A 24,983-nucleotide genomic window follows, 5' to 3' on the forward strand; every position below is an offset into this window, starting at 1 on the left:
CAAAAGTTAAATATACAATCAAAAATGAACAGTAAACATTACATTCACAAACGTTTGAAAGGAATAGAGACATTTCAAATGTCATATTACGGCTATGTACAGTGTTATAGCGATGTGCAAATAGTTAAAGTCCAAAAGGGAAAATAAATAAACATAAATATGGGTTGTTTTTACTCTCTCTCTCTCTCTCTCTCTCTCTCTCTCTCTCTCTCTCTCTCTCTCTCTCTCTCTCTCTCTCTCACTCTCTCAGTTCAATTCAAGGGGCTTTATTAGCATGGGAAACATATGTTTACATTGCCAAAGCAAGTGAAATGGATAAACGAAAGTGAAATTAACAATAAAAAGTGAACAGTAAATATTACACTCACACAAGTTCCAAAAATAATAAAGACATTTCAAATGTCATATTATGTATATATACAGTGTTGTAACAATGTGCAAATAGTTAAAGAACAAATGAGAAAATAAATAAACATAAATATGGGTTGTATTTACAATGATGTTTGTTCTTCACTGGTTGCCCTTTTCTTGTGGCAACAGGTCACACATATTGCTGCTGTGATTGCACACTGTGGTATTTCACCCAGTAGATATGGGAGTTTATCAAAATTGGATTTGTTTTCGAATTCTTTGTGGGTCTGTTATCTGAGGGAAATATGTCTCTATCTCTCTCTCTCTCTCTCTGTGTCTCTGACTGTCTCTCATGGTCGACGCCGCCTTCCTTTGATCTGCTCTCTAATAACAACAGTCACGTCATTGACCAACTGCGCGGAGGGGAGGGGAGTTTATTGAGGAGAGCAGAGCTTGGTCGCCTCCTGAGAGCTTCGACACAGCAGTCGCAGCAGACAGAGCAGAGCAACTTCCACGGAACTTTGGGGGAAGCAATCAATCAGTCTCTCTATCAGTCTCTCTCTGTCTCTCTCATTGCTCAAGCGACTGCCGAAGCCGAAGGAATGGAACACCAGTTGCTGTGCTGTGAAGTGGAGACAATCCGGAGAGCTTACCAAGACTCGAACCTGCTCAACGATAGAGTTTTGCAGACCATGCTAAAAGCTGAAGACAATTATCTCCCAGCAACGAACTACTTCAAATGTGTACAGAAAGAGATTGTACCTTGCATGAGGAGAATTCTTTCTACATGGATGCTGGAGGTTTGTGCAAGAAACACTTTCTAACAGCTACATAACATTACATTTACCGAAACAGATACATAACATGACATTCACCGAAATAGATACATAACATTACATTCACCGAAACAGATACATAACATTACATTCACCGAAACAGATACATAACATTACATTCACCGAAACAGATACATAACATTACATTCACCGAAACATCTCATATGTCTAGCCAATGCCTTTGGAATAATAAAAGGCAACATACGCTACTAGCATGCGTCTATAAAGAGTACTTGTCCTGTGTTGGTCAAAGTTGTCTATAGGCCTACCTTTCAAATGTGTTTATTACATCATACGTATTTATTCACCCAGTTTACCCTTTGGACTACATTAAGAGGTTGTCTGTGGGACTCATTGAGCGTCATTTTACCTGATACATGCTGCAAATGACGCCAAATATTCCCATATATTATATATTCAAGGGAACGAACACTTTAGTTTCATAATTCTCTAAATTAATGTCAATGTACACGTATGCAGTCACAAGTGCCAAAATGCGCCATCTTTGTTTTCTTGTGGTTTATAGCACTATTTTGTGTGTTTAAAAAAGTAATAACTGTGTCACTGCTGTTTTCGATATAGTAGGCTAATTGACCTCATATGCATTTGGAGCTATGTTTCTATTGTTAAGTTACAACTTGATAAAGCAAACTTACAACTGAACCATCAAAGTCGATGTGGGAGTTGCAACGGGTCGACTCTAGTCTAAATATGGTTAATATCTTCGATCCCCTTTGAGAGAATGCAATGAAGGTGTCATATAATGAAAGAAGAAACATTGCTTAAAATTTACATGATAAAAATGTTTTCGTGATGTGGACGAATATATTTTTTATTAATTTCTAAAGTTGCATGCTGTAATGAGATGTGGGCGCATGCTCCTTGTCCAATTTAGTGGCTTACAAAAAAAGTTAATTTTGACCTGTATTCTTTTAGCTATTCGGAATAAGACACTTATGTCCAATAAAGTATACGCCTTAGACTGTTTACATGCAATTGTTACATGCTAAAACAATTTTCAAATATTAAAAACAATTTTTTGAAAATATGACGAACTACAATTGCTTTCTACGCCATGTGCTTGCCTTGACGCCACCTTTGTGTCCACGAGTGAAATATAATGTTGTCAAAATGTTGTAGATTTATCCAAAACGTCTTACATCTGCATTTACATTCACATAATATACACTTATATGCATGCATGTATGACTCGTGTTATTGTTTGTTCTTTTTGATGACTTTGTAGTAGTGATTGTCGCCGATATGTAAAATCTCTGTTGCATTTTTCGATTCGATATTGATATCATATCGGGTTGTAGAAAGTACAGTTCATACAACTGCTTGCGGATTGCCCATTGGCCCTGGTGTAAATGTTCTGGTAGCCTAAACCTACCTAACCAGTTTGAAAACAAAGGGATCCCATCCACAGTTGTCGACCCATCAGCAGGCAATTAAGTATGCTTAAGTCAGAGGGTTTTGTGCATGCCTTAACAGTCATGTATGCTTTTTTACAGAACAGTGTAGGTTAGCAGGAAGAATAAACCAATATCATGATATGCCTTGCTCATATCGATATCAAACGATATTGATATATTTAATTATCAATATTGGTGCCCACCACTACTATGTAGTAGATAGAAATAGACCTATACAGGTATAGCCTATAGATATGTAACTGATCTTTCGTTTGGTTTTTGATTACAGGTCTGTGAGGAACAGAAATGTGAAGAGGAGGTTTTTCCCCTAGCTATGAATTTTTTGGACAGATATTTGTCGGTCGAACCCACAAAGAAGACCCGACTACAATTATTGGGAGCTACCTGCATGTTTCTGGCGTCTAAAATGAAGGAGACCATTCCTCTAACTGCTGAGAAGTTGTGCATATACACTGACAATTCCATCCGACCAATCGAGTTGCTGGTAATTTCACTTCCTCATCATGTTCTCATTAGTTGTAACCAACACATGTATATTATGTTAACGAGGATATAGTATAATATAGTATAGTGTAATATCCATATTATTACACAGTATGCCTATAATCAGAATTTTTTTTATGTGTTCATTATATTCCATATAGCAATGGTTAACTTCTGGAGATCAATCATTTAAAATGAGATAATAACTCAAATTCTGAAAGAAATTCTCAAACCAAATTCCCATAACATACTGTATCAATGATTGTAATGATAAGTAATTGGCAAGGTGGCAGAGTGTAGGCCTGTGTGGTGCATACCCCCCTCTAGTGGTGTGTTGGTGTCTTGAACCCTTGCACAGTGTCTTACTACAGGTTTTGTTTCTCTCTCTCTCTCTTTCTCTCTCCCTCTCTCCCTCTCTCTCATCTACAGCAAATGGAACTACTAGTATTGAACAAACTGAAATGGGATCTAGCCTCAGTGACCCCACACGATTTCATAGACCATTTCCTCTCCAAACTACCCATCCATCAGGACACCGAGCAAATCCTGCGCAAGCATGCCCAGACCTTTGTGGCCCTATGTGCTACAGGTATGCATGATGGGAGATCCACCACTACCTGCCTGTCTGTTGTTACAGTTGTAGGATCTTCATTTGATCACCCTGTTGCATGATAACTTTCCTGCAATGCAAGACATTTAAAACTTTTTGAGGTTTTAAAAGGCTTCTGAAGTTTGTAATTTCCACTTAGAAATTTCAGTGTATCAACACCTACAAAAATGTCCATGAATTATAATCCACATAATAATGTTGATTTCCTGTGACTGCAGGATTACTTTCCTGCTGTAGCAAACTTGCTCAAATTATGATCCTACATCTGTATACTGCTGACTTCTCTGCTGCGCTCTTACTGTTGTTGTTTAGTACTATAGAGGGGGTTTTAGGTGGAGGTGGAGGGGTAGAGGTGGTTTGGGCTAGAGGTGGAGGCGGTAGAGGGGGTTTGGGCTGGCGGTAGAGGGGGTAGAGGGGGTTTGGGCTGGAGGTGAAGGGGGTAGGGAGTGGAACACTAGAGAGTGTGAAAGCATGTTGAAGATCCTGTATGTGCTATTTGTGATGAGTAATACTTCTAAGGAAGGTATTTAACTATACTGAACAAAAATATAAGTGCAACATGCAACAATTTCAAATATTTTACTGAGTTACATTTCATATAAGGAAGTCAGTCAATTGAAATACATTTGTTGGGCCCTAATCTATGGATTTCACATGACTGGGAATACAGATATGCATCTGTTGGTCACAGACACATCAAAAAAAAGTAAGGGCGTGGATCAGAAAACCAGTCTGGTGTGACCACCATTTGCCTCATGCAGCACGAAACTTCTCCTTCCCATAGAGTGGATCAGGCTGTTGATTGTTGTCTGTGGAATGTTGTCACACTCCTCTTCAATGGCTGTGCGAAGTTGCTGGATATTGGCAGGAACTGGAACACGCTGTCGTACACATCGATCCAGAGCATCCCAAACATGCTCAATGGATGACATGTCTGGTGAGTATGCAGGCCATGGAAGAACTGGAACATTTTCAGCTTCCAGGAATTGTGTACAGATCCTTGTGACATGGGGCTGTGCATTATCATGCTGAAACATGAGGTGATGGCGGCGGATGAATGGCACGACAATGGGCCTCAGGATTTCGTCACGGTGTCTCTGTACATTCAAATTGCCATTGATCAAATGCAATTGTGTTCGTTGTCCGTAGCTTATGCCTGCCCATACCATAACCCCACCGCCATGATGGGGCACTCTTGTTCACAACGTTGACATCAGCAAACCGCTTGCCCACACGTGGTCTGCGGTTGTGAGGCCAGTTGGACGTACTGCCAAATTCTCTAAAACGACGTTGGAGGCGGCTTATGGTAGAGAAATAAACATTCAATTCTCTGGCAACAGCTCTGGTGTACATTCCTGCAGTCAGCATGCCAATTGCACGCTCCTTCAAAACTTGAGACATCTGTGGCATTGTGTTGTGTGGCAAAACTGCACATTTTAGAGTAGCCTTTTATTGTCCCCAGCACAAGGTGCACCTGTGTAATGAGCATGCTGTTTAATCAGCTTCTTGATATGCCACACCTGTCAGGTGGATGGATTATCTTGGCAAAGGAGAAAATGCTCACTAACAGGGATGTAAGCAAATTTGTGTACAACATTTGAGGGAAATAAGCTTTTTGTGCGTATGGAACATTTCTGGGACCTTTTATTTCAGCTCATGAAAACATGCTACCAACACTTTACATGTTGCGTTTATATTCTTGTTCAGTGTAGTTTTGAACTGCTGCCACATTGTTGTTGTCCGAGGTGTTTCGATAGGCTTTGATACACCTCTGTGAAATACACCTCTGTGAAATATATTTACTTCCTTTGTCTTGCCACCAATAGAAGAGATGAACCCCTTTTTTATATCTCTCCTTTTTTCTGAGATTGTGGAGTCACCTGCTTTATATAGTTCATTAAGGACAGCTACTGGCTGGCATTCCTACATTTAACTAAAATGTAAAATGATTTAACCTAAAGGGTTTCAAGCATTTATTTCCTTTCTCTTTTAGGGGAGCCTATGATTGGGTAGATTTAGTGAGGATATGATTGGGTAGATCTAGTGAGGATATGGTCCCCGATGATGGCTCTCTGGCTTGCCTTTATGCCAGTGTCAAATTAAATTAATCTCACAGCGCTCCCTCAATCCTCGTCTCTAAACTCTTTGTGGTGCAGGCTCTTGTAATGGGAGCTCAGTCACAGTGATGCCCCATACTCTTTGCATGGGCTGGTGGGTTTAAAGGGGGCTTGTCTCCTAGACTGGGAGGCCCCCTAATTAATATGGTCAAATTAATGGTCTGAGCCTGGTGATTAGACCTGTTGTTTCACACAATGTGCCACGCCTGAGGAGTCCCTCTGGGTGTGTGTGTGTGTGTGTGAGCACCCCTGCCTGGAGTAGATGTATTGTCTCTTTAACCACTTAAAAATAGGAAGTGAGACATGATCTTTCCAGAGAGGTGTCCCAGCAGAGCTAGTTGAAGGGTGATTTATTGCATAGTGAGGCTGTGGAGAAGAGGAGAGAAAGGGGGTTTGGGCTGGAGGTAGAGGGGTAGAGGGGGTTTGGGCTGGAGGTTGAGGGGTTGAGGGGGTTTGGGCTGGAGGTAGAGGGGGTTTGGGCTGGAGGTTGAGGGGTTGAGGGGGTTTGGGCTGGAGGTAGAGGGGGTTTGGGCTGGAGGTAGAGGTAGAGGGGTAGAGGCATGTTTGGGCTGGAGGTAGAGGGGTAGAGGCATGTTTGGGCTGGAGGTAGAGGGATAGAGGCATGTTTGGGCTGGAGGTAGAGGGGTAGAGGCATGTTTGGGCTGGAGGTAGAGGGGTAGAGGGGGTTTGGGCTGGAGGTAGAGGGGTAGAGGCATGTTTGGGCTGGAGGTAGAGGGGTAGAGGCATGTTTGGGCTGGAGGTTGAGGGGTAGAGGGGGTTTGGGCTGGAGGTAGAGGGGGTTTGGGGTGGAGGGGGAGGGGGTAGAAGCATGTTTGGGGTGGAGGGGTAGAGGGGGTTTGGGCTGGAGGTAGAGGGGGTAAAGGGGGTTTGGGCTGGAGGTAGGGGTTAGAGGGGGTTTGGGCTGGAGGTGTATAGGGTAGAGGGGGTTTAGAGGAGAATACATCTGCATGAGCTTGTCTCTCTTTCTTTCTCTCTGTGTGATTATTAAGCAGCTCTTGGGCTGAATAGATAATTCATCACCAACATGAAAAATTTATGCACTCACTAACTGTAAGTCGCTCTGGATAAGAGCGTCTACTAAATGACTAAAATGTAAATGTTAAACATAATTATTCCAACAAGTGCAAAACATTTCCCCTCTTATTTTAATGACATGTTTTATCTACGCTTTAATCTTACCTAATGTTCTGTATGCATGTCAATTTACTCTCTAAGATGATGGAGAGAGGAGGAGGACAGAGAGAGGGGGATATAGAGAGGCCAGAGAGAGGGGGAAGAGAGAGGGGGTTAGAGAGAGGAGGCCAGAGAGGGAGGCCAGAAAGAGGAGGCCAGAAGGAGTGGGATATAGAGAGAAGGCCAGAGAGAGGGGGCAGAGAGAGGGGGTTAGAGAGAGGAGGCCAGAGTGAGGAGGCCAGAAAGAGGAGGCCAGAGAGAGGGGGATAGAGAGAGGAGGCCAGAATGAGGAGGCCAGAGTGAGGAGGCCAGAGAGAGGAGGCCAGAGCGAGGGGGACAGAGAGAGGGGGATAGAGTGAGGAGGCCAGAGAGAGGGGGACAGAGAGAGGGGGACAGAGAGAGGGGGATAGAGAGAGGGGGATAGAGAGAGGGGGACAGAGAGAGGGGGATAGAGAGAGGGGGATAGAGTGAGGAGGCCAGAGAGAGGAGGCCAGAGCGAGGGGGACAGAGAGAGGGGGATAGAGTGAGGAGGCCAGAGAGAGGGGGACAGAGAGAGGGGGACAGAGAGAGGGGGACAGAGAGAGGGGGATAGAGAGAGGGGGATAGAGAGAGGGGGACAGAGAGAGGGGGATAGAGTGAGGAGGCCAGAGAGAGGGGGACAGAGAGAGGGGGACAGAGAGAGGGGGACAGAGAGAGGGGGATAGAGAGAGGGGGATAGAGAAAGGAGGAGGGGATGATGTCTGTACGGGTGTAATAAGGGCGAGCCAGTCTGAGACTGGGACCTACAGCGTAGTTCATCAGTAGCAGGCAGGGCATCCTGCCACATGTCAGCATGGTGTCACTTTAGAACTTTAGAATGCCTCTGTTCTGATTCTGCTGGAAGCACACTGTCTCTCTCCTCTCTGCCTTGCCATTATCTGGTTGTGCCACATTAAACTGCCCCATCCCGACACCTCTTCTCACCCCTCTCTTCCTCCCCCACTCCTCCTCCTCACCCCTCACTGCCAGGGTGGTGGAGTGAGAAGATGTGGATAGGGAGAATGGCCCATTGACATTTGTAATCTTGGTCTTGTTGTCTCACCCTGTGTCACCTGCTCCCTACAGATAGTCAATGGCCTGAGCTGCCTCTTTGCAGCCAGTGAGCAGCCAGTGAACAAGGTCGTGGTGTGAATTGTTTTTGGATCAAATGCCTTGCTTCAGGAATTTAACCTGTTGCCTCCTCTCTCTCTCTCTCTCTCTCTCTCTCTCTCTCTCTCTCTCTCTCTCTCTCTCTCTCTCTCTCTCTCTCTCTCTCTCTCTCTCTCTCTCTCTCTCTCTCTCTCTCTCTCTCTCTCTCTCTCTCTCTCTCTCTCTACACCAGATGTCAAATTCATTGCCAACCCTCCGTCAATGATCGCAGCGGGCAGTGTGGCGGCTGCTGTCCAGGGGCTGCATCTGAAGATGGACGATGCAATGTCATCCCAGCAACTCACTCACTTCCTGTCCCAAGTCATCAGAAGTGACCCGGTACGCGAGAACAACCCAGTCTCATGCAAAAAAAATCAAAGGCTAATAACTTAGTGTTGTTAGTAATAGAATAACTTCTGAATTCTTCCTCGCCCACTGGTCTGGCTCTAGTTTCTACAGGCCTCTTTGATCCAGGTAATAAGAACCGTAATCATTAGAATGAGGTCCCTGGGGCACTCCTTCCCCCACCTGATTGAGGGTCTGGCCCTCTTATCCTTGGCCCAGTGAATTGCTTTAGCTCCTATTGTTTTGGGGCCAGGAATGGGTGCTAGCAGATTGGGTTTCCAGTCATTCTGGATGAATTGTCTTCCTCCTAATCCTGGCATAGTCACAGCCCTTCCCACTAGAATACCACTCTGCCCTTGTGGTTCTGTGTGCTACCACAACTCCTTAAAGCCTACACAGTATATCATTGGTACCATTGTCATACCATTCTAATACTGTATACAGATGTAGAATCTTAATTTGAGCCAGTTTGCTACAGCAGGAAAATAATCCTGCAGCAACAGGAAATGTGAATTATTATGTGGATTATAATTCATGGATATCTTTTATAGGGGTTGATACATTTTACGTTAGGGCAAATCAAGTCTGACATTTTAAAGTGGAAATTACAAGTTTGCATTTCCTGCCGTGCAGGCAAATTCTCAACAACAAAAGAGTGATCAAATTAAGATCCTACATCTGTATTTTTCAGATTGTTTTGAAGATTTTTGTTATAAGGCAGGCAACAATCTGTTAGTCAAATGTCCATGACTGTAAGTGACGCTCATTGCTGAGAGACCGTCTAACACTAGTCCATATCTCATCACTAACGATGTGTCTCCCTCTGCAGGACTGTCTACGGGCGTGTCAAGAACAGATCGAATCCTTATTGGAGACCAGTCTCCGTCAGGCACAGCGACACACTGTTTCCACAGAAACCAAGAGCATGGAAAAGGAGGTCAACCTCTCGTGCACGCCAACGGACGTGAGAGATGTGAACATCTGAGTTGGACAGTGTTGTCTGGTGCACACCAAGGAGAGGCCATAGATGGAGGAGAGGGCTTCGGGGAGAGAAGAGGACGCGCTGATTGACACTGTCTCAGCAGCACCGCTCCCCGCTGACTGTGCTCTCACCCACTTACACCTACTTACATACCTGTGCTCATAGCACAGGGTCTGGCCTGGCCTGAATGTCTTGTCTGGCTCCTAACATGTGTTGTAAGCGATCAGCCAGGGCTTAATTCCTACGCTTGCTCTCTGTCCCTTCACTGGTTTGTGGCAGCATAAATTGGGCGTGGTTCCCGCTATGTATTTTTTATAAAACAAACTTGAATAAGATAAAACATTTTGAAGTAGTACTGTATGTGCCACATATGTGTTGTGCAACACATTAGACATAAACTATATAATAATTAATTAGGTCTTATTTTTGTTCAACAGATTGAGTACACCTGCACCTGCAATTTCTCACATAAAAATCTAGTTTCGAGTTGATTGATGACAAAGGCATTTTAAAATATGGTATACCCGCTTCTAAAGGAGCAGATGTTTTACTGTGCCTGGTTAGTTTGGTATGTCCATGCTTGCCTCAACGTTTAACCGACTTTGAGATATTGTTTAGAAAATCAGTCTTCTAACCTCCTCTTTTTTGAAATGGAGAATGTAACCATACAATGTAATTTTGCTTAGCATACTTTTTCAATTATCATCAGAGGACTGTGGATTACCTCTGTCATAACTGCTGACACACTGCCTTCCGAAGACAGCAAGCTAACCAGTAAGGTACAGTTACTTCAGAATGTCTACAGGAAAAAGTCTACTTTCTAGTGTACTTGAATACTTGCAACATCGCATTCTGCTACAGAATGATTAGCTAGCTGTCCTGAATGCTCTCTATGGAAGCTAACGTAGTCCACAGTCGTTATCGAATTGTTACTCTGTCTTACTTTCTAAGAACATTCCATCGGAAAAGCACTTTTGGTCAATAACGCTTTACTGACTATTTTGAGAATGGAATGGTTTGGGAACAACGACAGACTTTCCTCTGGGATGTCTAAATATGGTGTTACGTGGGAAAGGCAGGACATAGTAGGATGTTAAGGGGAAATCTAATATATTTATCCAGCTATAGTACCTGGACCCCAGCTTTCTTAACAGGTGAAAGATGGCAGCGCCATCCTCGCAAGAAGGCACCTTTCTATCTATTCTCCTCATGACAGCTGATGACAGATTTGGACTTTTCAAACTGCTTGAATTGAATCTGAAGCTTGTAATTTATAGTTACATGAACAACAACTATTTATTGCAGAATATTCTATTTTCAAGGCCAGTGTGAATCATGATGACAGATGGCTATTTCATATATGTCAATATGTCAAACCATTCAATACTTTGAAAGGCATGTGAAGTAAAAGTAAACTCTAAATATTACTATAAAATCAATGCACTGGCTTAGTGTACTGAATGTTGAGGAAAAACTCAAATTAAAAAACGAAATGTTTCAAATCTACCCCTGTCATCAAATAAACATTTAAAAGGCTTTTATATCATTTTGCACAAATTCAAAGATGTCATTTTTGTATTGTTAGAGATCAGTGGAGGATCAATCTGGAAGACATAACTGAAGTTGCTATGGGGTTGCTAGGGGAGTGACAGGGGGCATTAAGTACAGTATGTGGGCAAACTGCAGAGTCAATGAGTTTGATTGTACAATGACAGAAAAAAACAAGTGAACACTCCTTATAACGACGCTGCTATGGAGGAATATTCCCAGCAAAGGTTCACGACTAAATGAAATGAAAAATAAAATAAAAACAATGCTTTTTGTTCTTATCAAAGTGTTTGCTGCTATTTTGTAGATATTTTTTATTAAAACGACAATATACTGCCATGTAATAAAATAATTTTTTTCATAGAAAGTTATATGATATTATTGACATTGTCCTTCTTTCGTAGTGTATTGGTATGTGATCTGATTTTTAAAAACTCTATGTTTTATGATATCTGCTCTATTCCAAAAAAGAAACAAAATCTAGCTCCTGTTTCCTTCACAATACCTCATGCCACAGACACAATTATCTGTTCATTTCATCTGAGTTTTAATTTTAATTTGTCTATAATGATAGTTCTGGTATAAAATTAGGGTAAAAAAATTATTATAGAAAGCAATGATTGAACCTTGTGCCATAATAACCAACCTGTTGTAATAAAGTTGTTATAACTCCTTTATAACACCTGTATAACTAATTTTTAAGCTGTTTCAGTTAAGGAGACTGTATCCCCCCATTAGGTCGATGATGGCCCTATATATATATATAAAGCTTTTGTACAAATTGAAAACAGATATGATGGACTTTTGTAAATGGCATGTTTACCTATTAAGCCATAGGTTGTTTTCTGATAGCGATTTAACACCATTTTGATAAAAAAATATACAATGTGCCGTCTTGTGTCATCAGCTGGAAACGACCGGAGACGTGACATTATCAATCATGTGTTTTTACTGCACAATAAATGGAGAAAAAAAAAAGACGTATTTTGTCTTTACAGTATGTTAGTGTCCCTTTACAGTATGTTAGTGTCCCTTTACAGTATGTTAGTGTCCCATACTGAGCCAATATTGTGTTTTTGCCATAAAATAAGTAAACACTGTACGTCTCTGGTCTTTGTGAGCAAAGTCAAGTAAAAACGATGCTGCTGTCCAAGTCTTTCTCACTTTGATTCCTACCTAGTGGGGAACATTTGTTAAAAAGATATCAGAAGGGGGGGTGTTAAGAGACTGAGAGGGGGGGAATTGAGAGAAAGGAGCAAAAGAGAGTGAGAGAGGAGAGGAGAGGAGAGGAGAAGGGAGGGGAGGGGAGGGGAGGGGAGGGGAGGGATGTAGTGTATACTATTTTGTTATGCATGGAATGCTTTTGAAGGGAGAATTCTGTATAGAGGAATAGAAAGGCTGAAACCCCAATCCTTTCTCACAGGCCAGTGAACATGAGCTGGACAAACAGTGAAGAATGGGCCAGGGCAGAGGGAGGAGAAGAGCAGTGCTGTACCCCTACATCCTACCACCAGACTGCATCCCAAATGCCACCCTATTCCCTACATAAAGATGTAGGATCTTAATTTGAGCAGGAGATATAAAACTTGTAGTATATTTTTGGTATAAAAAGGCTTCTGAAGTTTGTAATTTCCACTTTGAAATTTCAGACTTGATTTTCCCTTAAGGAAAATGTATCAACCCCTACCAAAATGTTCATTAATTATAATCCATGTAATAATTCACAATTCCTGTTGCTGCAGGATTATTGTCCTGCTGTAGCAAACTGGCTCAAATTAAGATCCAACATATGTAGTGCACTACTTTGCCAGTCATCCTACCCCCAGTCAGCCAACCGCCCTGGGCCTCAGGAGACACTGCACCACCACTGTTACGTCACACAACAGAATAATGTAATTTATCAAACAGTAGAGAGAGAAGAAGAGTTTTACTCTTTAGCTTGTAAAGCTGTTTTTTGTTTCTGTTCTCCAGAGAGTTCCCACTCTAACCTGTAAAGTAAAAGTAAAATGATGTACGCTATGATAAGTGTAAATTAGTTACAGCTTGTTTTTCTTCTTTTGTGACTACTTTCGATACCAGCTGTCGCTTGTCTAGAATACTGCATTCCAGAGAATGCTGCTTTCAAATTCGAGGGACTACTGCTTTCTCTCTCTCCTTTTCTAAATGATCTCTCTTACAGACTGCTTCTCAGAGTTGTCCACTTTGTGCTGTTGCATTTTCCACTGACACAGCTTTATGAAGAGGAGGGTCACGGTCGTTGGCACACAGGTTTACAAGCAGTAAAGCTAGCAGCATTTGACGTGAAGTGCTGTTTGTTTGCAGAGCGGAGCCTTGAAGTAGAGAGACAGATACCAGAGAGAGGGAGAGCGAGAGAGAGAGAGAGAGAGAGAGAGAGAGAGAGAGAGAGAGAGAGAGAGAGCAGAGAGCAGAGAGAGCGAGAGCAGAGCAATTTTATCAGTGGGCCTCAGTTCATGCCGCCAGTCCGATCCTCACCTGCTGCAGAGTGCTATAGGCCAGCTGTCTGTCCTTTCGGCAGCTGGCCCCTGCCGGCTTTGTCCTGCTGAGTTCTGATCCAGTCCTCTTCTGGGGAAAAGGAAAATCAGAAAGGCAGCTGTCCAGCAGCATCAGGACAAAACCAGCCTGGCAGGGAGGCAGCAGCACAATGCAGACAGCCTCTGTGGCTCTCATTCGCTCTCAACCAACTGTAGTGTCCTGTAGTGTCACATAGTCCAGGAGGAAGGGTCATATCACCCTCTACTGGAGGGTCCAGAACAGATCGAGCACACGTCTGATACTAAGGCCTTCAATACTGTTGTTGTCATACTTCGTCCTTTCTATAGGATTTGGGGTCCCACTTTAAATAAACGAAAAAGTTCAATGCTTAATGAAGTCATCATAAACCCTCTACGAGGCCTATATAGAAGCATACCATCAGGAATCATACCTAATAGACGCAGAGCGTCAGAAAAGACTATGCCCCATCGCTACCTTGTGATTCACTATTTTACCCAGTTGATGGCAGCACTTTACTGGATTATGTTTGCTAGGTAACTGTTTTGGCACCCAGACTATCCCAACGGGGTCTTCGTTCTAACATTGGAGACTCACAAAAAGTAATTTAATGTGTGACTGATTTTACTATACTAACCGGTTGAACTGCTTTCAACACCTCCATGTCTGATATCTTTTAAACCCCAACGATCCTTGGAGCAGTAGATTAGATGATCAGAACTATAGCTCACCTTCTGTGTTATTGATCCTTAATTAATTCTCACAGTACACAGGATCATGATGTTTGTTATTGAATCATTCATTATTTTCAAAAAATAAATAAAAGTATAATTCAGTCCAATCCAATCTACTCAAATTAAGCAGAATGAGCATTGCTGGGACAAAGTTGGCAAAATAAACTGAGGTCAATGCTGTTCAAAGCTCTCCAGGTAAATCTTTAAACAGAACAGGACAAAACACCTTCCTCTATATGGGCATTCCTGCAGCCAGCATCGAGGTAATCTGTGCCCCCTGCTCTCTGTTGTGTAGTGCTCCTCCAGGAATACATTGTTATGTCGTGGTGTCTTATCTGGAGCGGCTCTGCCTTTGAAGGGCTCCCTATCAGAGAACAAGCAGGTAAATAAGGTGGCTTAAAAGAGCCTTTTAAAATGACTGTTTTTGTCAAGGCTGATGGGAAATTGACACGCTATTCTCAGTGTGTGGGATACTGTTGTAATATGTATCAAATACATGTACAAGGCATTTGTTTATGTTAAGACATTTGCACTATGTCCTATATGTTCCATGTTGTATTGTGGATTATTGTCACACAAAAATCACCCTTATTGGTCACCCTCTTGGGTTAGGGTGCTAAGCTTGTCAATGGGAATCGCATGTTAGAGCCGATTTGGGCATATTTTGTATAAAAGACCGAACATACTGAGCTCCATGTACATTTGTGTAAATATATTAAATATTAATGTATATGATGAAATATTAGGTACGTACCTTTATGATTTATTTACCGGATTGAGATATATTCATTTGTTATTAGTGTAACTCAGTTTTTGCCCCCCCCTCTTGCCCATTCATTGTACTGTGTTAATTGTGTTAGTATAAAGGCAGGAAGTTGGGCCTTCGGGGGGAGGAGTCCTTGCTAGATGCGGGAGCGGTATAGTTTTTTGACCATATAGACATACAGAAATACAGACAGACAGGTCATATTATATTATGTATTTGCATTTCAAGTAATCTCTGCTTTAAGTTGATTGGAGAATACCTTTTTGTTAGATAAGAAGAATAAACATTTTTTGTTGCACTATATCCCTGGATCTCATTGAATGTTTGGCCGTTTGGAAACGTTGAGTGTGGACTGTATGCGTCCGAAACAACCCCGCTTCAGGCTAGGGCAGTGGCTATGGTAAAGAGGAAAGGAAGCCACTACATTCAAGTCAAAAAACTCCGTGAAGGATTACTACCGGAAGGAAATCTCCGGTTCGGACACACGCTGGATTTTGTTCTATTTGTAATTGCATTCGGACCATAAGGACAGCTCGCTTGGAAGGATTTGAACTCCTAGATTTCGCCAGCCGTGAGTAACCACTGCGAATGAATGAGCTGCCCTGTTCAAGGCGATCGTTTGATCATGCATATTATGGAAGCGCAAATGTGCTTATAATTGGAATGTTTGATAAACTTGGGAATGGAATTCAAAATACAGCGCTGTGAAAACAATTAAGAAGTTTAAGTTTGGGAAACACAGATCCTATGCACAATGTAGCCTAATCATATATCTAATATTTGGCCTAACGTGGAAATGCAATCCATCAACGCAACGAATGCAACTTAAGGATCTAAAGATACTGCGTGTTAAAACTTCATTAAAGGGACAAAACCTCAACGGGATGAAATGTTTAAAACGCATCTAAAATGCCAAACTTGCACATGTGCAATTCAAAATGGGTCAATATGCTGAAATGGATGACTGTGTTTTTAAAGATTAAAGGAGGTCTAAAGGGGCATTACGTTTAACAATCAAACCAACAACCGTGTCATTGTAAATTGAGTGAACTAAAAGTGAATGATGGAGGAGGAAATCCCAAATAAGACTCCACTGGAGAGGGCAGAGGAGCATCTAAATTCACTCTATGCAGCCCGGAGAGGCAAACTTGGAGTGTGTACACGCAAAATGAATGAAATAAAAGTCCTTCTTGTTGATGGAGGAAACATTGCAACTGTGAATGAGAGTCTTGAAGCATTTGAGGCTGTGCTCAATGACTTTAAGAAGGCTCATGAATCTGTGCTAGAGCTGGTCACAGAGGAGGAACAGGAACAGGAGAGCATTAACTATTATCAACCAAGAATGAGAACTTATGAACATTTCCTGAAAGAGGTGGAAATATGGAAAAAGGCTGAAGTTGAGCCACAAACGCTCATTGAACCACATGACAGCATTTCCAATGTGTCAAAAATATCAAGTAAAACTAAGTATTCTAAGACTGCTTCCTCAGTGTCCTCTGAACGCCTTAAAGCCGAGGCAGAACGAGCAGCTCTACTAGCTCGCCAAGCATCATTACAAGACAAGCATGCATTGGAACTGGAGAAAGCTCAACTGAATGTTAGGATGGAAAAAATGGCACTGGAAACGGACATAGCAGCATATAATGCCAAACTGAAGGTCCTGGAGAGTACCGAGTCAACTTCTCAATCCCATTCTGTGGCAGCCCATTTACTAAGCCAAGAAGATGGAATGAACTCTTATTTTGAGAAACAGGAACCAGAGGTCTATGTGGAACCTGAACCATCACCTGTTGAGTTTGCTGCATTAGGTGCAGTTCCAAAGACCCCACTACAAAGAGTTTTACAACAACCGACCACAAAGCCATCAAACCCTATTCCGAAAACAGTCGTAAACCACACTCTTCAGCAGCCAACAGCAAGGTCTAGCAATCGACACAGAATCAACACTGCGGGTATCAGCCATAATACCAGCCATGATAACCTCTCTACTGTCATGCAAAGGCAGAATGAAATTGCTGACCTCCTTGTACTACAGCACAAACAAGCCACACTCCCTGTTAGGGAGATACCTATGTTTGACGGTGATCCTCTAAACTTTAGGCCATTCATGCGTGCATTTGAGCATGGTATAGAAGATAAGACAAGCAGTCACCAGGATAGGCTCTATTACCTGGAACAATACACCTCTGGTCAGCCCAAGGATCTGGTCCGTAGTTGTCTGCATATGGAAGCCAGAAGAGGCTATGCAGTAGCTAAGAGGTTGTTAAAGGAACACTTTGGCAATGAAATCAAAGTCACCACTGCTTACATGGAAAAGGCTTGGAACTGGACAAACATCAAACCCGATGATGGAAAGGGACTGGGTGGTTATGCACTCTATCTAAGAGGTTGCTGTAACGCTATGCAAGACCTACAGAACATGGAAGAGCTTAATCTTCCCTCCAACATAAAGCTGATCATGTCAAAACTTCCCTACAAACTAAGGGAAAAATGGAGGTCTATGGCATGTGATATTTTAGAGAGAAGTCACCTGAGGGCCCAGTTCAGTGACCTGGTAACGTTCATGGAAAAACAGGCCAAAATACTGCAGGATCCGTTGTATGGAGATATTCAAGATCCCCTGTACAACAAAAGGTTTTTAAAACCCAAAACAGAAGCTGACTTTAAACAGCAGTTCAAGTCCAAGAGTAGGGGAAGCAGCTTTGCCACTACAGTAGCTGTAGTGGCAGATTGTGACTCTGAAAAACCTTTAAAAGAACAAACATTCAAAGTAAAGAGACCAGGCACCTACCCTTCTGATGCTCCCAGTATCTCATGTATATTTTGTGCTGGTGCGCATTTATTGGTCGACTGCCAACAGGTGAAGGCACAGCCACATGAATTCAAGGTTGAGTTTCTGAGATCAAAAGGCCTTTGTTTTGGCTGTTTGATGAGAGGACACTTAAGCAGAGAATGTAAAAGAAGGATGACCTGTCAGAGCTGTCAAAGAAAGCACCCCACTATCCTGCACATTGAAGGAAGAGAGAGATTTAGATCTCAAAAGGCAGATATGAGTGGTGTAGCAGTAAAGCGGGAGGAGACTGTCAGCAGTGCTCTTGTTTCACTGGAAGCTGGTGAAGATACCGGGGCCGGTACAGATTGTGCACTTGCAATTGTGCCAGTTCAAGTAAAGGTGGCAAATGGAAGCAAGTCTGTGTTAACCTATGCGTTTCTCGATTCTGGTAGCTCAGCAACATTTTGTACGGAGAGACTCATGAGGCAGTTGCAAGCTAAAGGCAGTGCGACTGAAATTCTGCTACGCACAATGGGGCAGGAGAGTCCTACCAAGAGCTTTGAGATATCTGGATTAGAGATTGGCAATGTGGAAGGCGACACATTTCTTGCATTACCAAAGGTCTACACCCAACATAAGATCCCAGTGACAAGAGAGAACATTCCCACTCAGAAAGAGCTCAAAAGGTGGCCATACCTGAAAGAGGTTCAGTTGAAGGAGATTGATGCTGACGTCGAACTTCTGATTGGCGTAAATGCTCCAAAGGCAATGGAACCCTGGCAAATCATAAATAGCCAAGGCAACGGACCGTATGCAGTGAAAACCCTCTTTGGATGGGTGATGAATGGTCCTCTCAACAGTTGTACCATGGCAGAAGAATCCGGGCGTCCTACGGTGATGGCCAATCGTATCTCAATGGCCGACCTGGGGGTTCTTCTTGTAAATCAGTACAACCATGACTTCCCTGAGAGAGAGTATGAAGAGAAAAGTGAGATGTCAGCTGAGGATCGTAGGTTTATGGAGATAGTATCAAGCTCCATAACCCTCAAAGACCATCACTACTACTTACCGTTGCCCTTTCGCAACAAAGATGTAGTCCTGCCAAACAACCGTGACATGGCAAAGCAGCGGGCTCTAAATATTATCAGGAAGTTCAAGAAGGACAAAGGTTACGCTGCAGAGTACAAAGGCTTCATGGAAGAGATGATAACAAAAGGTTACGCCGAGAAGGTACCACAAGAACAGCTCCTCAGAGAGAAAGGCAAGGTATGGTACATACCACACCATGGCGTTCACCATAAGCGCAAAGGAACGATACGAGTGGTGTTTGACTGTTCATCATCCTATAAAGGTACATCTCTTAACAGTGAACTCCTTCAAGGCCCTGACCTGGCAAACACGCTTATAGGAGTCTTGCTAAGATTTCGGCAAGAGCACATTGCCATGATGGCAGACATCGAAGGAATGTTCCATCAAGTACGTGTCCATGAAGATGACTTAGACTTCCTGCGATTCCTATGGTTGCCGGATGGTGATACTAACAAAAGATTGGAGGAGTACAGAATGACAGTACATCTTTTCGGTGCTATATCCTCTCCAAGTTGTGCAAACTTTGCACTGCGAAAGACTGCAGAAGACAACTGTGAGGGGTACGATGAAGAGGTGATTCAAACAGTCAAGTCCAACTTCTATGTTGATGACTGCCTCAAGTCAGTAGCCACAGAAGAACAAGCCATAGCTCTCACAAGAAACCTCAGGGATGTGTGCTCTCAAGGTGGGTTCAAATTGACCAAGTGGGTCAGCAACAGCCGCACTGTACTAGCTTCTATCCCTGATGAACACAAAGCCAAGCAGATAAAAGAACTGGACCTGGACAGAGAAAAGCTGCCTGTTGAAAGAGCACTTGGAATCCGATGGAACATTGAAAGGGATGTGTTTACCTTCCAGGTCACTGTCAAGAACAGACCCCTTACAAGAAGAGGTATTCTCTCAACTGTCAGCTCTATTTATGATCCATTAGGTTTCCTCGCCCCATTCGTATTAAAGGCAAAGCAAATTCTTCAAGTGCTCTGCAAGCTAAAGTGTGGATGGGACGAAGTCATCCCTGAAGAACACTCTATTTCATGGAAGAGATGGCTCTCAGAGCTGGACCAGCTCTCCAGATTCCAGATCAACAGGTGTATGATGCCGGAGAACTTTGGTCAAATCAAGACCGCACAGCTGCATCACTTCGGTGATGCAAGTGAACAAGGTTATGGCACGGTAAGCTACCTTAGGTTCACAAACGTTATGGAAAAGGTCCACATCGCATTCATACTGGGGAAATCAAGGGTGACTCCACTCAAGCAGATGACGATCCCCAGACTGGAACTTGCTGCAGCAACATTGGCAGTGCGAGTGGACAGGATGTTAAGGTTGGAGCTCCAGATTGAACTTGAGGAGTCAACTTTCTGGACAGACAGCCAGTCGGTGCTAAAATACATCCGCAACGATACCAAGAGATTCCATACTTTTGTGGCTAATAGGGTTGCTATGATCCGTGACCTATCGAAAGCAAAACAGTGGAGGTATTTGAACTCCAAACACAACCCAGCCGATGATGCCTCAAGAGGATTACATGTTGAAACTTTCCTGAACTCAAAGAGATGGCGCAAAGGACCAGAATTCCTGGAGAAAACAGAAACACAATGGCCGAAAGTCCCCGAGGAGCTTGGCTCCATCCCTCCAGATGATCCAGAGGTGAGAAAAGACGTCATCGTAAACAGTACATGTGTGGAAGAAAAGAGTCCGACCAGCAAACTGATTGAGTACTATTCAACATGGAACAGCTTGAAGAAAGCAGTTGCCTGGATGCTGAAACTGAAGAGACTTCTACTACAGTTAAGCCAGAAAAGGAAAGTTCTCACCCAAACCGATCCAGGATCAGATCAGAGTCTGACAAACTCACTGAAGGAACAAATTGACAAGTTCAAACTGACGTTTGGAAAAGAAAGTCTGTCTGTAGATGACCTAGATGAAGCAGAAAAGGTCATCATTCGATTTGAGCAACGACAGCACTTTAAACAAGAAATTGCACTAGTTGTAAAAGGACTATTCCAGAGAAGTGACCTATACTCAAGAAGGAGATGGAAGCAAGTACAATATATCACTGACCTCTTCTGGAAGAGATGGATCAGGGAGTATCTTCCACTTATGCAGGAGCGGAACAAGTGGAACAAAACTAAGAGAAACTTCAGTCCTGGTGACCTTGTGGTCATCGTCGATGACACCGCCCCAAGGAACTCTTGGCTAATGGGGCGTGTGGTGAAGGCTTTGCCAGGGGCCAAAGGTCTTGTCCGGAGCGTCATGGTTAAGACTAAGACCAATATCCTACAGAGACCTATCAATAAACTCTGTCTGCTCCTTGAGGCGACGAAGTGAGACACACACACACACACACACACACAGTGCTCCATCTTTGAATCACGTGCACCTCTGATTCGTTGATGTCGTACTCTTACATTCTTTGATGTCATACATTTTGTGGACGTCAAACTCTTGGACATTTTTTGGAAGTTGAACACCTTTACACTTCAACTCAGACTGAGATCTATGGACTATTTTCCCATATGGCACCTTGTATATTTGTATATAGCTATGAACTGTAATGGTGCTCTGGTATAGAATGTTTTTGTATTGGCTCTACGTTTGAATATTAAGTAATTGTTGTGCATTCAGTGCAGTCAACAATTAGGGGCCGGTATGTTAGAGCCGATTTGGGCATATTTTGTATAAAAGACCGAACATACTGAGCTCCATGTACATTTGTGTAAATATATTAAATATTAATGTATATGATGAAATATTAGGTACGTACCTTTATGATTTATTTACCGGATTGAGATATATTCATTTGTTATTAGTGTAACTCAGTTTTTGCCCCCCCCTCTTGCCCATTCATTGTACTGTGTTAATTGTGTTAGTATAAAGGCAGGAAGTTGGGCCTTCGGGGGGAGGAGTCCTTGCTAGATGCGGGAGCGGTATAGTTTTTTGACCATATAGACATACAGAAATACAGACAGACAGGTCATATTATATTATGTATTTGCATTTCAAGTAATCTCTGCTTTAAGTTGATTGGAGAATACCTTTTTGTTAGATAAGAAGAATAAACATTTTTTGTTGCACTATATCCCTGGATCTCATTGAATGTTTGGCCGTTTGGAAACGTTGAGTGTGGACTGTATGCGTCCGAAACAACCCCGCTTCAGGCTAGGGCAGTGGCTATGGTAAAGAGGAAAGGAAGCCACTACACGCATATTACACCTTTGGTCTGTGATTTACACAATTGGCCCACGCAGAAAAAAGTCAAACTCCATGCATGTCAGGGCATAAGCATGAATGCATGTGTACCTACCTGTAAATCTAGTCCACTTCAGCAGGTGAGCCTGAGCGGCACTACAAACGCAGCCTTTTGAAATTCCGTCTCTATTCAATCTGCTCTCACTGAACATCGCCCTCGTGTGGGAGCTGCCGCTCCTGCACCAACACACTACTCGCACGTTGAGGATCACATGTTGAGGACACCCCCAATTGAGGAGGCTCAGTTCCATTTTTCCCCTAGCTCCTTTGATGACGCCTACTCCTTCGGTAATTAAAGATGTGCATTTTCTGACTAGTGATGGTAGATGCCGCCAGTCATGTTCGCATGTTATAGAGCTGGCTTGGGGGCGTCACAATACTGCTTTCACCTATCCAGTCCTTGACTCTTTTTGGATTTATGAACACAAGAGCCACAGGATCTAAAACAAGGGGTGGAAATGGAACCCGGGCCAACAAGTGTTGTGGTCATCAGGAGAAGCCCTCAGTCAGGCTGTCTCTCAACCCGCTGACTCAACCCACTTCAGTTGTTTTGCTTTCTAGTGTGTAGGACGTATCTTATTGCACAGTTTGCTCATCTGCCCAGAGGGTAAGGGTAAGGTAACACTTCCTGATGATGAGTCAGCCTGGCCCGCATAGATGTAGTGTCACTACAAGCTGGGTGGGAGATACAAACGCACACACACACACACATGCACGCACACACATACGCTCACACATTCACACACACACACACAGGGGTGGATGTTGCGTCTGATCTCCAGATCCCATTCCTCCACAGAGAGACAGTCAGACAGGATAAGACAGACACCCAGAGAACTCACTGCTCACCTGCTGAGAAACTCACTGATGACTCGTGTGTTTGATGATTAGAACCCCCCCCCCCCCCCCCCCAGAGCGCAACACTCAACAAGCTGATGTTTATTTGCACTAATAATACTTTAAAAGTGTTTATTTTGAGGCTCACTCCCCCTCAGATTGTCTTTGAGAGTTTGTATCACCGTCAGATAACAAGGGAAGGGAATACGATGCTATATGGGAGTTGGAGAGTTGTAGGACATGCTGACAATGTGTTATTACTGATGTATTACTGTTATCACTGCACTGTGAAAGATCTCTACTACTATTCCATCAAACACCAAGGGATTGAATGATACCAAACGTTATGTATTACTGTTATCACTGCACTGTGAAAGATCTGCACAACTATTCCATCAAACACAAAGGGATTGAATGATACCAAACGTTATTTATTGCTGTTATCACTGCACTGTGAAAGATCTCTACTACTATTCCATCAAACACAAAGGGATTGAATGATACCAAACGTTATTTATTACTGTTATCACTGCACTGTGAAAGATCTCTACTACTATTCCATCAAACACAAAGGGATTGAATGATTCCAAACGTTATTTATTACTGTTATCACTGCACTGTGAAAGATCTCTACTACTATTCCATCAAACACAAAGGGATTGAATGATACCAAACGTTATTTCATTTAAAAAAAGAATGTCTCTGAAACCATGTCACATTTTTCTCCAATTCCGAAGTTTCACTGAGTTACCTTTTCTGTTGACTGAAATCATGAGTAAAGTCTGATTTAGATACATCATGTGTGCCTACCCTCCTTCCTGCTTAAGGTCTTCCCATAATAGGTTGTTTGATCTCAGGCTCACATGGGGCAATAAAGCTGCGGCAGCTTTTTGGAACGATAGTCTCTGCCTGATTTGACATCAACCCCCACAGGCCGCTGAGGAGGCACTCAGGTGAAAATGAGGGAAACAGCGGGAAAAAGGAGTTCATATAGATTATAAGACCAATGATTAAATGCTGCATTTATTTGTCATATGTGAAATGAATGCCATTCATATACTGTAACTAATGCCCTATGCATTATGAAGAACCATAAGCACAGTGATGTGTCTGAGGTAGTCACAGTTCACAGACTACCTAAAAACCCAAAGCCCTTTTACCACCAATGTCAATCCTGAGCAACAATCAAGTGTCCCACATCATTTATGAAACGATAGTACCCCTGTTTATAGTGAGCCCTCATGTACTGATACGGTACCTTGTACCCTGTCGCAGGCAAACGTTTGCTGGATCTGATACCTGAGAGTGAAGCATTTGATCAAGAGGCTGCTAAATGAAAGAAGACGGCTTCTTATGCTTAACAGGCAGATCAGATATGATACATCTTTGCCGTGGTGAGGTAGGGCAGGGCCTGAACTCAGCAACTTTGATGAATGAGATGAGAAGTTTCCCGCCCTGAAGCCATCACTTCTTCTCTCTCTGCGATAGGAGTCTAGCGGCAGAACAGGAGTATTATCCCCAGGCACGTCTGTGAGGCCCGTGCCATGACAACACTCAGCTGTGGATATCAACGAGAGCACTGCTGAGAGGGAGGAGACAGTCAAATGAAGGTGTGTGATCTTAAAGGGAAATGTCTCTCTTTTCCAACTTCATATTCCTAATCTCCAGCACCACCTCAACATCAACATATGTGAAAATTGTAGTAAAAAAGACAGAGGAAGATAGGTGTTGACATCATCAACCAATTAGTAGACAATTAGTACGCAATTACAGTGGGGAAAAAAAGTATTTAGTCAGCCACCAATTGTGCAAATTTTCCCACTTAAAAAGATGAGAGAGGCCTGTAATTTTCATCATAGGTACACGTCAACTATGACAGACAAAATTAGAAAAATCCAGAAAATCACATTGTAGGATTTTTTATGAATTTATTTGCAAATTATGGTGGAAAA

The 24,983-nt window shown here is 42.8% G+C and overlaps 1 protein-coding gene across 1 annotated transcript; it reads left to right on the top strand.

Moving 5' to 3' along the window:
- Window positions 1-591: 591 nt before the first annotated feature.
- On the top strand, window positions 592-11,439 carry LOC311134985 (G1/S-specific cyclin-D1-like). Its single transcript, XM_084168778.1, has 5 exons — window positions 592-1,151; window positions 2,892-3,107; window positions 3,536-3,695; window positions 8,388-8,533; window positions 9,369-11,439. Exons 1-5 carry the CDS (start codon window positions 657-659, stop codon window positions 9,522-9,524), a joined length of 1,173 nt encoding a protein of 390 aa, XP_084024904.1. The 5' UTR covers window positions 592-656; the 3' UTR covers window positions 9,525-11,439.
- Window positions 11,440-24,983: the final 13,544 nt, after the last annotated feature.

This window comes from Coregonus lavaretus, assembly GCF_964263955.1.
Source record: "Coregonus lavaretus genome assembly, chromosome: 9".
In the NCBI taxonomy this organism is placed as follows: Eukaryota; Metazoa; Chordata; class Actinopteri; order Salmoniformes; family Salmonidae; genus Coregonus; species Coregonus lavaretus.

Bases quoted from the DNA above. Each gene is read 5' to 3' on its own strand.
- LOC311134985 (XM_084168778.1), top strand. From the start codon at position 657: ATGTCTCTATCTCTCTCTCTCTCTCTCTGTGTCTCTGACTGTCTCTCA. The intron at 1,152-2,891 runs GTTTGTGCAAGA...TTTTGATTACAG, and splicing joins TTTCTACATGGATGCTGGAG to GTCTGTGAGGAACAGAAATG. The intron at 8,534-9,368 runs GTACGCGAGAAC...CTCCCTCTGCAG, and splicing joins AAGTCATCAGAAGTGACCCG to GACTGTCTACGGGCGTGTCA.